The 15013-nt window shown below is 45.8% G+C and overlaps 1 protein-coding gene across 1 annotated transcript in view; it reads right to left on the bottom strand.

Moving 5' to 3' along the window:
* The window catches only part of LOC126267532 (uncharacterized), a 306885-nt gene that overhangs the window by 26025 nt on the left and 265847 nt on the right, over positions 1–15013 (bottom strand). The window contains exon 4 of the mRNA XM_049972833.1: positions 3224–3403. Within this exon, the coding sequence (XP_049828790.1) occupies positions 3224–3403 (180 nt within the window). The remainder of the gene's footprint in view (positions 1–3223; positions 3404–15013) is intronic.

Raw genomic sequence — 15013 nt, 5'->3', positions numbered from 1 at the left:
ATCGATGAGTGTTGCCGACTTTGGTGTGACACCGCAATCTATGGACGATACCTCAAGAAGGTACTGGATTCTATCGAAGGTAAAGCACTTCACTGTGAACACTTCACTGTCAGCACTTACAAATTTTCTCCTTGAGCCCATTATAACGTGGGCGTGTAAACTTAACTATTGTGGATGCTAGCGTGAGTTTCTGATATCTTCTGGAAGGGCGTTTTGTTTAGCTTGCCGATGATTGGCCATATTGTCAGTAAACCTTATAAATAGGTTGTGGTCACGGCCTGCTATGCGAGATTAAAGGCTAGTGATTTTCCTTTGTGGCAGGTCTTTCCCAGCAGATGTTGAAAATAAAACGGAGAAAAATGCTGGCAGGTAGAAAGTTTATGCACGGGATTGCTATTAGCGGGAAGAGGAAATAACCAACAGAAATGCCTGATACCTATGTTGGAATGTTTAGAACAATATTTCGGTGCTGCCTAGAGCCAGTGGAACCAGGGAGTCTTGCAGGTGTACTACATTTATGAAATATATTCGTTATTGCAGACTTTTTCTGAGATTAACTGCGTTATGTATGAATATGTTACATATTGATAACACATGAAAATTTGTGCCCGTCAGGGACTCGAACCTGGGTTTCCCGCTTCTCGTGACAGGTCGCCATAGCAACTTTGGCTATCAGAGTAAACTTCCTGGAACTGTAGTTCAGCTGGATGATCGTCGCCAACGTCTCTTTCCTCAGATAATGATAAAAGTAAGTACTCGGTGGGCAAAATGACGATTGTAATACTAACGTTAAATACGTTTGTCTCCTTGAAACACTGTGGTAGGAACTCAAGTAAAGTTATGTGAACGTGTGGTGTCTGTTGTTTTGCACATATCCGAAAGAACAGACACTTTGCAGAATCTGCAGCTGTTACACATTATGTGAAATTGAAGGTGGAGAGAGAAAGAAGCGAAAGGAAATGGGAGGGAGCACTGCTGCCGGCTGCATTGAGACATTATGCGGAATCGGCATCGAGTGAAAATGTGTACCGGACTGGGATTCGAACACGGAGGTGGTAACATTGTGTCCAGGGGTTAGCGCACCTGTCTAGTAAGCAGGAGATCCCGGGTTCGAATCACAGTCCGTTACACATTTTCACCGTCGTCGCCGATTCCGCGTAACGTTCCAATGCAGATGAGAGCAGTGATACTTCCACTTTTTTTTTTTCCTTTCGTCAATTTAAATATCAAGCAAAGTTGTTAGCGATGAGGTTGTAGATAGTGTGAGATATGGAAGTTTGGGCCGGTCCTGGAAGCATGCTCAGATAGCCAAGGTTTTTGCCGGCACGGTAGCTCAGCGTGTCTGGTCAGAAGGTTAGCTGCTTTCTTTAATAAATACAACTGAGTGAACGGATGAAAGATGAATTTGCATGAATGTCATGTGATGTCCGCCCCGAACACATGAAACGAGCCATAACGAAAAAAAAAAAAAAAGATGGTTAAGGGCGACAGCTCGCGAGAAGTGGGAAATCCGTGTTCAAGCCCCGGTCCTGCACAAATTTGCACATGTCACCCACAGGTAATATCTTCATACATAACGTCAGAAAGATTTCACAATAGCGAATATATTTCATATATCTGACTATGTTTAGATTACTGTCGTGCATTATTAATAGGATAGGAGTCGTGATAATTTTAATTGTCTCGCAGGTGAAAACGAGCCGGGCGATCCTTGTTTAAACTGATTTGATAAGGGAGCAACGCTGAAAGGCAATCTAGGATCGTCAATAGACTTTTCCGTTTCATCTGCCAGGCAATACATTCATAAATTTGTCTCCCACGCTGGAGATAGCAAGGAGTTCGAGGATACTGGTCCTGTCAGCTAGTGGCACATCTTGGGATGCGACGAAGTGCTGAGGGCGTGACGAGACGACCAAAACGCTTCACCACCAGTACGGTCGTTATAATTACAGTACAGCTGCTCGAGGAGGTGCAGCGTCAGCTGGAATTATCGCGTTGTAGCGAAACTTGGCAGACGTGCTAATGCGTTATCGTGGAACCGACTTACACTGGAAAAAAATGAGTTCCAAATCTGGTGCTGTACAGCACCTCATCGTCATCTCCGCTGCTCATATTGATAAAAATTGTTTAAGCGGCAGTTAATAATAAAATCAACATCATGCCTTTCTCACTCATTTGTCCATTTCTGCCCCCGCCCTGTTCCTAACCCATTACATGTGGAAACATTTCTGTTCTTACATTCACGGCCCCAGATTTGCAACTGGTGGCCAACATAGGAACTATTTTTTCTGACGTAAATCGGTTCCACGTTAACGCATTTGAATATTTTGCCTCTGTACGATAGTTAAAGCTCAGTAAAATAGGCAGGATCCTTCGTAGACGAGGTTTAAGACCGATCTTTCGACCTCCAAGGAAAATCAACGGGATGTTGCGTCCTGTGAAAGACTGCCTCGGTCTCAGGATTCCTGGTATTTACAAAATTCCTTGTGAATGTGGAAGTAGTTACATCGGTCAGTCAGTCCGGACCATTTCCGATCGCTGTACAGAACATCAACGTCGCATTAAAAATAGGGAGCTGGAAAAATCGGCAATTGCGGAGCATAGCCTCACTAGGAAACATAAAATTTTGTTCGGTGAAACAAAAGTTCTGTCTCAGGCCTCCACATACTGGGACTCGGTAATTAAAGAGGCGATAGAAATTAGAATGTGCGATAACAATTTTAATCGTGACAATGGTTACAATCTTAGTGGTGCATGGAAGTGAGCGCTCGATATGGAGAAGCGTCAGAGAGATTCGCCGCGGGTCTTCGATACTCCGGGAGCGATGGCGCCACCAGTGCAGGCGTCGACAACATCTGCGACACGTCCAATCACAAGCCGTCCTGGGACTACATAAGGTCCACCACAGCTGCTGTTTAGCCAGTCAGTTTCCTGACGATGACGATGGTGGTGAATATCGTCGAAAGCTCGAGGTTTTACCAAGATTTGACGCGGCAAGAAGTCCGAGAATATTTTATTCAATTAAAGCCCACGTTGGACCTCTGAGTAGCTGCACTTTAATTATAACCGCCTGTTGAATAGAGCTCGTATGAAAAACGTAAGCTATCTGCGTATTATAAGAGAGAGTGGAGGGTACTTACCGACAACGTGGAATGTGGCGGGGCAGCGCTAGGCACAAACGTAAGCTATCTGCGTATTATAAGAGAGAGTGGAGGGTACTTACCGACAACGTGGAATGTGGCGGGGCAGCGCTAGGCACAGCAGCGGCCCGCACCGCCAGCAGGCGCCGCCAGATGCAGGTGACGGCTGTGCTGAGCAGCAGCGCCACCAGCAGCAGGGACACGGCCGCCGCCGTCTGCAGCGTGCCGGCCGCCCACGACGGCGCCGTGGGCTTGGGGGGCAGCTGCATCAGGAGACACAAGAAGAGGCAAGTAGTGGCTAGCTACCACAGTGTGTGTGTTGTGTTTTGTGTTCGTGCGACCCCATGGGACTGGAGTGACACATGGTACCTTTACTGGAATCAGTTTGATTGTTCTGGACACTGATACATAAAAAATAGAGATTAAGCAGAGTTATTAATAAATACACTACTGGCCATTAAAGTTGCTACACCAATAAGATGACGTGCTACAGACGCGAAATTTAACCGATAGGAAGAAGACGCTGTGATATGCAAATGATCAGCTTTTCAGAGCATTTACACAAGGTTGGCGCCGGTGGCGACACCTACAACGTGCTGACATGAGGAACGTTTCCAACCGATTTCTCATTCACGAACAGCAGTTGACCGGCGTTGCCTGGTGAAACGTTGTTGTCATGCCTCGTGTAAGGAGGAGAAATAAGCACCATCACGTTTCCGACTTCGACAAAGGTTGGATTGTAGCCTATCGCGATTGTGGTTTATCCTATCGCGACATTGCTGCTCGCGTTGGTCGAGATCCAATGGCTGTTAGCAGAATGTGGAATCGGTGGGTTCACAAAGGTAATACGGAACGCATTGCCGGATCCCAACGGCCTCGTATCACTAGCAGTCGAGATGACAAGCATCTTATATGTATGGCTGTAACGGATCGTGCAGCCACGTCTCGATCCCTGAGTCAACAAATGGGGACGTTTCCAAGACAACAACATTCTGCACGAACAGTTCGACGACGTTTGCAGCAGCATGGGTTATCAGCTCGGAGACCATGGCTGCGGTTACCCTTGACGCTGCATCTCAGACAGGAGTGCCTGCAATGGTGTACTCAACGACGAACGAATGGCAAAACGTCATTTTTTTGGTTGAATCCGGGTTCTTTTTACAGCATCATGATGGTCGCATACGTGTATGGCGACATCGCGGTGAGCGCACATTGGAAGCGTGTTTGCGTCATCGCCATACTGGCGTATCACCCGGCGTGATGGTACGGGGTGCCATCGGTTACACGTCTCGGTCACCTCTTGTTCGCATTGACGGCACTTTGAACAGTGGACGTTACATTTCAGATATGTTAGGACCCGTGGCTTTATTCTTCATTCCATCCGTGTGAAACCTGACATTTCAACACAATAATGCACGACGGCATGCTGCAGGTCCTATACGGGTCTTTCTGGATACAGAAAATGTTCGACTGCTGCTCTGGCCAGCACATTCTCCAGATCTCTCACCAACTGAAAACGTCTAGTCAATGGTGGCTGAGCAACTGGCTTGTCACAATACGCCAGTCACTAGTATTGATAAACTGTCGTACCGTGTTGAAGTTGCATGGGCAGCTGTACCTGTACACGCCATCCAAGCTCTGTTTGACTCAATGCCCAAGCGTATCAAGGCCGTTATTACGGCCAGAGGTGGTTGTCCTGGGTACTGATTTATCAGGATCTATGCACACAAATTGCGTGAAAATGTTATCAAATGGGTCTGAGCACTATGCCACTTAACTTCTGAGGTCATCAGTCGCCTAGAACTTAGAACTAATTAAACCTAACTAACCTAAGGACATCACACATGTCAATGCACGAGGCAGGATTCGAACCTGCGACCGTAGCGGTCTCTCGGTTCTAGACTGTAGCGCCTAGAACAACACGGCCAATACGGCCCGCAAATGTTGTCACATGTCAGTTCTAGTATAATATATTTATCCAATGAATACCCGTTTATCATCTGCATTTCTTCTTGGTGTAGCAGTTTTAATGGCCAGTAGTGTACCTCCAGAGTTTCGGAGCACGAACGCGCGGAAAACAGTAAGAGTGTGGATAGGGCATCTCTTAGAGTTTTAATTTGTAACACGTGCCGTACCACAGTTGCAGAGCATATCACTAGTGTTAAGATATCTCAGAACAAGTAAGCAAATCCTCTACTCCATTTCGTCGCATCGAATTACACTTTCCAGTCATACTAATGTGAGCGCATGTCAAAAAGTCTGAATAACCACCTGTTGCAGTGCGAACAGCTGAGAGACTTGCAACAAGAGGGCCAGCACTGTGGCCAGCTGACGATCCACGGCGCGAACTTCCCAATAGAGTTGGTGGCACAGATTGTCGTGTGGGTTTAAATCCGGGAAGTTTGGTGGCCAATGGAGTACGGTACACTCACCCTGGTACTCTACAATATAGCAGGTCAGCAACTGGAAGCAGTTAATTGCATAAATTATATGGGAGTAGGCATTAGGAGTGATTTAAAATGGAATGATCATATAAAGTTGATCGTCGGTAAAGCAGATGCCATACTGAGATTCATTGGAAGAATCCTAAGGAAATGCAATCCGAAAACTAAGGAAGTAGGTTACAGTACACTTGTTCGCCCACTGCTTAAATACTGCTCACCAGTGTGGGATCCGTACCAGATAGGGTTGATAGAAGAGATAGAGAAGATCCAACGGAGAGCAGCGCGCTTCGTTACAGGATCATTTCGTAGTCGCGAAAGCTTTGCGGAGATGATAGATAAACTCCAGTGGAAGACTCTGCAGGAGAGACGCTCAGTAGGTCGGTACGGGCTTTTGCCAAAGTTTCGAGAACATACCTTCACCGAGGAGTCAAACAGTATATTGCTCACTCCCACGTATATCTCGCGAAGAGACCATGAGGATAAACTCAGAGAGATTAGAGCCCACATAGAGGCATACCGACAATCATTCTTTCCACAAACAATACGAGACTGGAATAGAAGGGAGAACCGAGAGAGGTACTCAGGGTACTCTCCGCCACACATCGTCAGGTGGCTAGCGGAGTGTGGATGTAGTTGTAGAACGACGAACGTGCACTGTGTGCTGTATGACACGCTGCATTGTCCTGCTGGCTGATGCCACCGAACGAGTACTAAGGAAAAACGAACTGCATACAAGTGTGCCTTCCAGAATGACGAGGTCACCCAAGGTATGCCACGAAAACATTCCCCAGACCGTAAAGCTTACTCCTCTGGCCTGGACCCTTCCGACTACTGTTGCAGGGTGTTTGGTTTCAGACTTTTCACGCTGTACACGCCAACGGTCTGATGGAGCATAAAACATGACTCATTGAAAAGATCACCTGTCACTCAGCGGACGTCTAGTTGCGGTATTGTCATGCAAATTTCAACCTTTTTTGCCGATGAACAACAGTCAGCATGGGTGGTTGAGTGGATGAACTAGGCGGCTGCTGTGGAGGCCCATACGCAGCAATGTTCGTTGAACGGTCGTTGAGGAGACCTTTTTGGTAGCCCCTTGGTTCATCTGGAAGGTCAGTTGCTCATCAGCTGCATCTCTGTTCACCCATAAACAGCTCTGCAGCCATTGTTCACGCCTGTTATCTATGGCCGTTGGTGCACCACAGTTTCCTCAGTGTCGATTTTGGATAGAGCCATTTTGCCATGCACTGTATACTTTAACCACAGTGGCACGTGAAAAGTTTACAAAGTTAGCCGTTTCGGAAATGTTTCCACCCCAGCAATCATACCGTTCTGGAATTCAGATAAATATACCTGATATCCCATTATAACTCACGAATGCACTGTTTTGCGCATCCCCCTGACACCTTTTATCTACGCTCCACTGTTAGTGCCGCCATCTGCCATCTGTGAGTGGTTATTGCACGTTGACGTACAAAATATAAGGTGGTCACATTGATGTGAGTGTACTGTGCAGTTCCTAGATAAGCAACCCAATGAAAAGTTTTTCAAAGTAGGCTACTATCTTTGCGCCTTTCTGAGTAGCAGTAGCGACTTCAAACAACTGCACCCACGTATGAGCATACGCCATGTCACAAACGGTGCATATATTGAGAGCCTGTAATGTGAGTTTAAAAGTTGGAGAAATGCTCTACTCACTGATATGAGGGTATTTTCTCATGTCTTGAAGCTATAGTGCAGCTTTCTTCTGATAGCCTGGTGGCACTTATAAAACATTATATGAACGCGTGGTCACTGTTCTTTCGGACAAGTCAGAAAGAACAGACACCATACATTCACATAACTGGCTCGCCTCGAAGAGCAATGAATCCACCACCTTAAGTGTGGATACACATGACACGTGACATTTTGTGGGAATCTCAAAGTAGCCAACATGGAGGACATGGACAGAGACTGTGGATAGGTTGTAAGATGCCACATTAAATGAATGTCAATTTCGCACATTACATGAGAGATTTTATACATCATATCAGGAAGGTGAATATGTCACCAAACATTTTCCGGCGAAAATGAGCAGATTTGTCTATTAAAATGTACAGTATGCAGTGCAAAGGGATGACAGTCGACTGTATTAACACACTGAACCTAAATCCTGCATGTCAATGAGCAACAGAAGAAAAAAGCTGCTGGAGGAAACGTTTTAGTTTGGGAGCAGGTGCGAGTTGCCACGTCACGGCCCGAGTACAATGGAATGCTCTTAAAGTGACCCGTGGCGAGGGACTAAGTACGCGCTGGGTGACTCATCGAAGAGGGCAGGTAGCGGCGGGCCATCGGCGTGGTATGGAGAGAATCTTTAGATAACTGGATTGGGGAAGTTCCAGGTGCACAGAAACAGACCAGCGACGCAGTCAATCACGTTAACTGCGTGTGGTATGCAGGCGATGAACACATGTAACTTCTAGTCGTCTGGAGCGGGAACAAATTGTCCGATTGGCTGAAATGAACTAGGAAGGAGTAAAGTCCCGAAATTTTGACGCTGTTTCATGGTAGGCCCTTTGCGATTGGTAGAGATAGTTTCCACAAGATGAAAGGAACGCTCCAATTGGTTGGAAAAAGCCGTGATGTGCAGCACGAGACGACCCAGGGACACACGACCGAAAATTTCATGGAATCTCTTCTGAACCAGCGTCAACTGTGGAACAGGGTGCATCATGCTCTGTACGACGCAAAGGAGCAATTTTGTGTGAACACTGCGATCGCTTTGGCTGACATTTCACTAGATATTAGCTGTAGCGTCGTTGAGCTCCAATAGTGGAGAAACGAAACAGCCACGTAGTTAAATGTTCTTGCAAGAACTGAGGGGGCATTGTAATATGCACGCTGCTCCATCCAAGCATGTGCATATCGCCATATTTCAAGACCATGTATGTTTGTATCTTTTTTCGCCTAACGAGAAACATAAGAAAGTTTCAGCTTATAAAATCAGCAAAGATTTTGATTATCTTTTATAGGACTTTCAGAAGATGAGAATAGCCATGCAGCCAAGAGCTCATCGCAGCTAAGGTAAATACCGCTAGCAGAGGCGTAAACTTGTTGGTTCACCACCTTGTGTCCACTGTGAACTCGAGCAACCTTGAGTAATCTCTTGCTCAGCTTGTCACAAAAACTAACCATCCTCCATAGACTTGACTGTCATCCTAAACAGTACCGAACCTAGAACCGGAATCATAAATTTATCGTAATATTGGCCAACTTCGCGATGTAGTAGTAAGAATATTTTTTTTAGAGAACCTTCTGGTTAAAATTTGATATTGTTGTGTTCGGTGTCATTGCGATCAAACGGAACGCAATGTGTTATCTTGAGAATTGTCCTAACATTGTGATGTTACTACCTATGTAAATTCGTGTACTTCCTTGACAACAATCTTGAATTAAAAATGATTTGTGTAGAGCTAAACACCGTTGTGCTCTGTCATATAATAAGGGTCCACTCCTAGCCCCAATCATCTATTCTATAGACGCTAACGCACTCACAGGGTGTTTTTGCTGATGTCTGACGATAGAGAAAAGAAGTGGAGAGTCAGAAGGTGACACTAGGTGGGAATGAGTCGGCCGAGAGGCGTTCAGAGATATTCCTTACAATTGCGATAAACACTTTGTCAGCTGATTTCGGATAACGTTCCAATGCAGCTGATATTAATAGTTTCCCTGTCTTTTCCTTTCTTCTCCCGCCACCTTCAATGTATAAAACTTATAAGTAGCCCTGCAGTACGCATCACACAATATATGCCGTAAATATAGATGTTAAACTGAGATGTATCCGCATTACATGGATGTGGGAGAGGTTTCTACTGTCTTATTAATACTGTAAACAACACAATTTCCTGCTTCAGTTACGAATTATTGAAATATTTACTGTACTCTGATGCATTTCAGCAGTAAGCTGCCAATGCCAAATGAACATTAATTAATTATATTAAACCGCAAACTCTTTCCTAATGTTCTGGAAAATATTTATTTATTGTCAGATGACAACTGAATGTTGCAACCACAGATAAAATGACGTGTGACTTAACAGACATTACTTACTGTACACCGAAACTACAAAGGAAATAAAAAAATGATGACATATAGTGCGTTTAAAAAGAAATTGTTATATTTTTATGAAACACAGAAATAGTTGCAATTAACTAAATATGAAAAATAAACTTGTTATATGGATAATTTTACTTTTAACATCTATTAACAGAAAACAGCCCATACGATGGAGAATGATGTTCTGTTTGCTGTTAAGAAAGCAGGAAGATGACCAAAAGCGGCAATACTGGAAATCAATAAAAATATGTTTCGAAGTCACAGCTTATTTTTAAAAAGTCAAACTTTTTCCTCTGTTGAACTAAGTTTCAATTATACAAATGATGGAGAACAATTGTAAATTCAACTTTATTTTCATCTATTGCTCTACGTAACAATATCCAAGTAAGAAATTCTGTTGTTTGCATTCATTTGTCACCTGATGATGACCTATGAAACCGAAAGTATGAAACCGAAAGCTGGTTCGTGATCGTATAAAGCGTGGAGAGGGGGAGAAAGGTGTGAGAGTGGGGCGAGAGAAGAGAGAATTTATTATGCTGCTTATCACCGCATCCGGACTGTTTATCAAAGTTTGTCTCAGGCAGCTTCTGTTGGAGAAGCATGAATTTTACAAAAATTGTATTACAGGAATAGCAGAAAATCACAAAATATACATGCGAAGTTTCTATGCCAAGTGATCTCTGTCCTAGCTAGTATAGAGAGCGTTGGACAACTTAAGCGTGTCACAGCTGTGTCTTGAAACACATCCGAGTACACACTATAACTAATAATACAGGGAGGGCAAATGAAAGTGGCACGAAGAACAGAGTTCCAGGGTACAAAGAGACACAGGAGAGGAAAGGAAATGCAGTACTAAGCTGACTGCAGCAGATGCCAGAATTGACCACCAATCGTCTCTTGGCACTTTTGGGCCCTGTTCAGAAAGTTGCTGAAGACGGATCGAAAATGGACTGCTGGAATTGCTGCAGTCTCATCCGAAATGTTCTGCTGCAGTTCTTGAAGACTATGAAGGTTGTTGCGATACACTTTAGACTTGAGGTTTCACCATACAAGGTAATCGCACGCTGACAGATCAGGTGACCTGGGTGGCCAACTAAGGCTGCGACCACACTGACCTTTGCTAACAAATTTGTCAGGCGTGAAGATTGTGTAAATGTGCTCTAAGGTTCGGGCGGCTGCATGGACAGTTGCTTCATCCTGTCTGAAGTAACTGTAGGTCTTTTCCTCCTGTTTATATGCATACATTCAGCTCCACTCTTGACAACTCTCCGGGTCCACCTTTATTTGCCCCATCCTGTATATTTTTATAGGAATATATGACGATTATAGATGAATTGCCAACAAAGTTTTATTTTGTCAGAAAACGATTTGCCTTTAAAATCTTAGTTATCTTATATATTAATATATATTACACCCCGCAACCGAAGTGTAGGAAGATTCCAACCTCGGTTCCCATCAAAATAGGGGCCAGTGTTCAAAGACAGGTATCTGGAGATTTTTGATATAGCGATTACTTCAAACATCATCTGCCGACTGTCGGCAGTTAGGAAATTAGATGGCTGAAATGTGTTTGATTTGACTTTCTGTACTAAGCAGCCGAGGTCTCGCGACCATCTCTGAAAACATGGACATACGGAGATTTGATACTCAGTAGTTTACGACTGATAACAATCTTACCTGTCAATATTGGTGAAAAAGAGTCTCATCTATGAGCCTATCAATAAATTTAAGTCACTCTAAATTCAATTATCATAAAAACTAAACTCCGGCCGAAACGCCTTGGAGGCCCAACGGTACCGATCGGCCATCGTGTCATCCTCAGACCACAGGCGTCACTGTGGATATGGAGGGGATGTAGTCAGCACACCGCTCTGCCGGTCGTATGTCAGTTTACAAGATCGGAGCTGCTACTTATCGATCAAGTAGATCCTCAGTTTTCTTCACAAGGGCTAAGTGCACCCTGCTTGCCAACAGCCCTCGGCAGAACGGATAGCCACCCATCCAAGTGCTAGATCAGCCTGCCAGCGCTTAACTTCGGTGATCTGACGGGAACCGGTGTTACCACTGCGGTAGGGCCGTTGGCTTAAAATATCAAATTTCAGTTATTCTTAACTCAGCGTGTTACGTCTGCTTTCGTTTACGAGAACGCAAAGGCACTGAAGACAGTGTCGCCTGATAACTAAAATTGGCTGACTGGTTAACCTTTCTTCACGTCAGAATGATTTCCAGAGCCCAGTTTGACTGAAGTATAAGATGAGATTTTATTTGACTGATCGATTTTATTAAATTTTACATTTTAATTTTTTCTTAACGAAAAGAGATAAGAACATCAACAAAGCTCCAACTAAGGTAATGGAATGTAGTCGAATTAAACCAGGCGTTGCTCAGGGAATTAGATTAGGAAATGACACACTACATGTAGTGGATGAATTTGCTATTCGGGTAGCGCAATAAACGATGATGGCCGACGTAGAAAGAATACAAAAAGTTTCGGGGAGCTAGTACAATGCGAAGCTATTCTGTTGTGTTGGACGGATTTTGTTAAACAGAGCCTGGGACTCCAGCAGGGCATCATCAGCGAAATTGTATGGTCTGAACACAGGGCGAACATTCCTGAAGGGAAACAGCGCCGCCACATCCCGTCCCCTTACATGGGCGACTGTTCACGAGAAGAAACTCTGTTAATAGAGAAGAGAATGCAGGTTAGAGTGGCATCTGCAGCTCTTTGGCGTCTGCCGTGGGAACGATCAGCTAGAAGACTTTTTAGGACAGCGTCCCTCTGAAAAAATAGCCGCAGGATGGCTTGCGAGTACACGCTATGCCATGTTGGGAATCGATGCTTCAAAATCGTACGGAGGGAGACTTTCTGATGTCAGAACGCGTGCGATTGGCGCGGAGATGCGTAACAAAGCTTGCATTTGTGTTCTAACATATTTTACTGGCTGCTCAACATGAGGTAATGTAATTTTACGGAGCGAACGTAAACGCTTCGCCTGTTGGCGGCGTGCAGTAAAGACGCTACGACCGTTGGAGCCAGTGAGTAAGGACTTCCCCCGTGGGCGTCGCAGAAAAAGGAGAGTTCGGCCGTCGAGCAAAGACGCCGGCTTTGGGAGCCTGCTTAGGTAGGTTCTGGAGCAACCATCTGTCCGTTCGAGATTACTTCTGCGACAACGCACTGCGCGTTGCATCAGCTATCTTGCAGCTTGCGTTGCTTCCAGGTGAGGTTTATCAATCAACGTACTTATCACTATCCAAACTTGTCTTTGATTGGAAATAAAAATTTTCGTAATCCTCCGTAGAGTTATAATTCAAGTTAACAATAACCTAATATTGTTTCCGAGATGTCGCGTTACTGGGGGAAATAATTTGATTAATTTAATAAGTAAAGGGAGAAATGTGAACTACTCAACTCAGTGAGCCTGGGCACATAACAATATGTAATTAATTCCGATGCGCACAGATTAGAGGTCTACATCTACATCTACATTTATACTCTGCAAGCCACCCAACGGTGTGCGGTGGAGGGTACTTTACGTGCCGCTGTTATTACCTCCCTTTCCTGTTCCAGTAGCGTATGGTTCGCGGGAAGAACGACTGCCGGAAAGCCTCCGTGCGCGCTTGAATCTCTCTAATTTTACATTCGTGATCTCCTCTGGAGGTATAAGTGGGAGGAAGCAATAGATTCGATACCTCATCCCGAAACGCACCCTCTCGAAACCTGGACGGCAAGCTACACCGCGATGCAGAGCGCCTCTCTGCACAGACCGCCACTTGAGTTTGCTAAACATCTCCGTAACGCTTTCACGCTTACTAAATAACCATGTGACGAAACGCACCACTCTTCTTTGGATCTTCTCTACCTCCTCTGTCAACCCGACCTGGTACGGATTCCACACTGATGAGCAGTACTCAAGTATAGGTCGAACGAATGTTTTGTAAGCCACCTCCTTTGTTGATGGACTACATTTTCTAAGGACTCTACCAATGAATCTCAACCTGGCACCCGCCTTACCAACAGTTAATTTTGTATGAGCATTCCACTTCAAATAGTTCCGTACGCATACTCCCAGATATTTTACAGAATTAACTGCTTCCAGTGTTTGTTCCGCTATCATACAATCCTGGAAATTGAAATAAGAACACCGTGAATTCATTGTCCCAGGAAGGGGAAACTTTATTGACACATTCCTGGGGTCAGATTCATCACATGATCACACTGACAGAACCACAGGCACATAGGACACAGGCAACAGAGCATGCACAATGTCGGCACTAGTACAGTGTATATCCACCTTTCGCAGCAATGCAGGCTGCTATTCTCCCATGGAGACGATCGTAGAGATGCTGGATGTAGTCCTGTGGAACGGCTTGCCATGCCATTTCCACCTGGCGCCTCAGTTGGACCAGCGTTCGTGCTGGACGTGCAGACCGCGTGAGACGACGCTTCATCCAGTCCCAAACATGCTCAATGGGGGACAGATCCGGAGATCTTGCTGACCAGGGTAGTTGGCTTACACCTTCTAGAGCACGTTGGGTGGCACGGGATACATGCGGACGTGCATTGTCCTGTTGGAACAGCAAGTTCCCTTGCCGGTCTAGGAATGGTAGAACGATGGGTTCGATGACGGTTTGGATGTACCGTGCACTATTCAGTGTCCCCTCGACGATCACCAGAGGTGTACGGCCAGTGGAGGAGATCGCTCCCCACACCATGATGCCGGGTGTTGGCCCTGTGTGCCTCAGTCGTATGCAGTCCTGATTGTGGCGCTCACCTGCACGGCGCCAAACACGCATACGACCATCATTGGCACCAAGGCAGAAGCGACTCTCATCGCTGAAGACGACACGTCTCCATTCGTCCCTCCATTCACGCCTGTCGCGACACCACTGGAGGCGGGCTGCACGATGTTGGGGCGTGAGCGGAAGACGGCCTAACGGTGTGCGGGACCGTAGCCCAGCTTCATGGAGACGGTTGCGAATGGTACTCGCCGATACCCCAGGAGCAACAGTGTCCCTAATTTGCTAGGAAGTGGCGGTGCGGTCCCCTACGGCACTGCGTAGGATCCTATGGTCTTGGCGTGCATCCGTGCGTCGCTGCGGTCCGGTCCCAGGTCGACGGGCACGTGTACCTTCCGCCGACCACTGGCGACAACATCGACGTACTGTGGAGACCTCACGCCCCACGTGTTGAGCAATTCGGCGGTACGCCCACCCGGCCTTCCGCATGCCCACTATACGCCCTCGCTCAAAGTCCGTCAACTGCACATACGGTTCACGTCCACGCTGTCGCGGCATGCTACCAGTGTTAAAGACTGCGATGGAGCTCCGTATGCCACG

Source organism: Schistocerca gregaria, chromosome 4, assembly GCF_023897955.1.
Source record: "Schistocerca gregaria isolate iqSchGreg1 chromosome 4, iqSchGreg1.2, whole genome shotgun sequence".
Taxonomy (NCBI): Eukaryota; Metazoa; Arthropoda; class Insecta; order Orthoptera; family Acrididae; genus Schistocerca; species Schistocerca gregaria.
The sequence above is the reverse complement of the archived record's forward strand: the minus strand, read 5'-3'. Positions and strand labels throughout refer to the sequence as shown.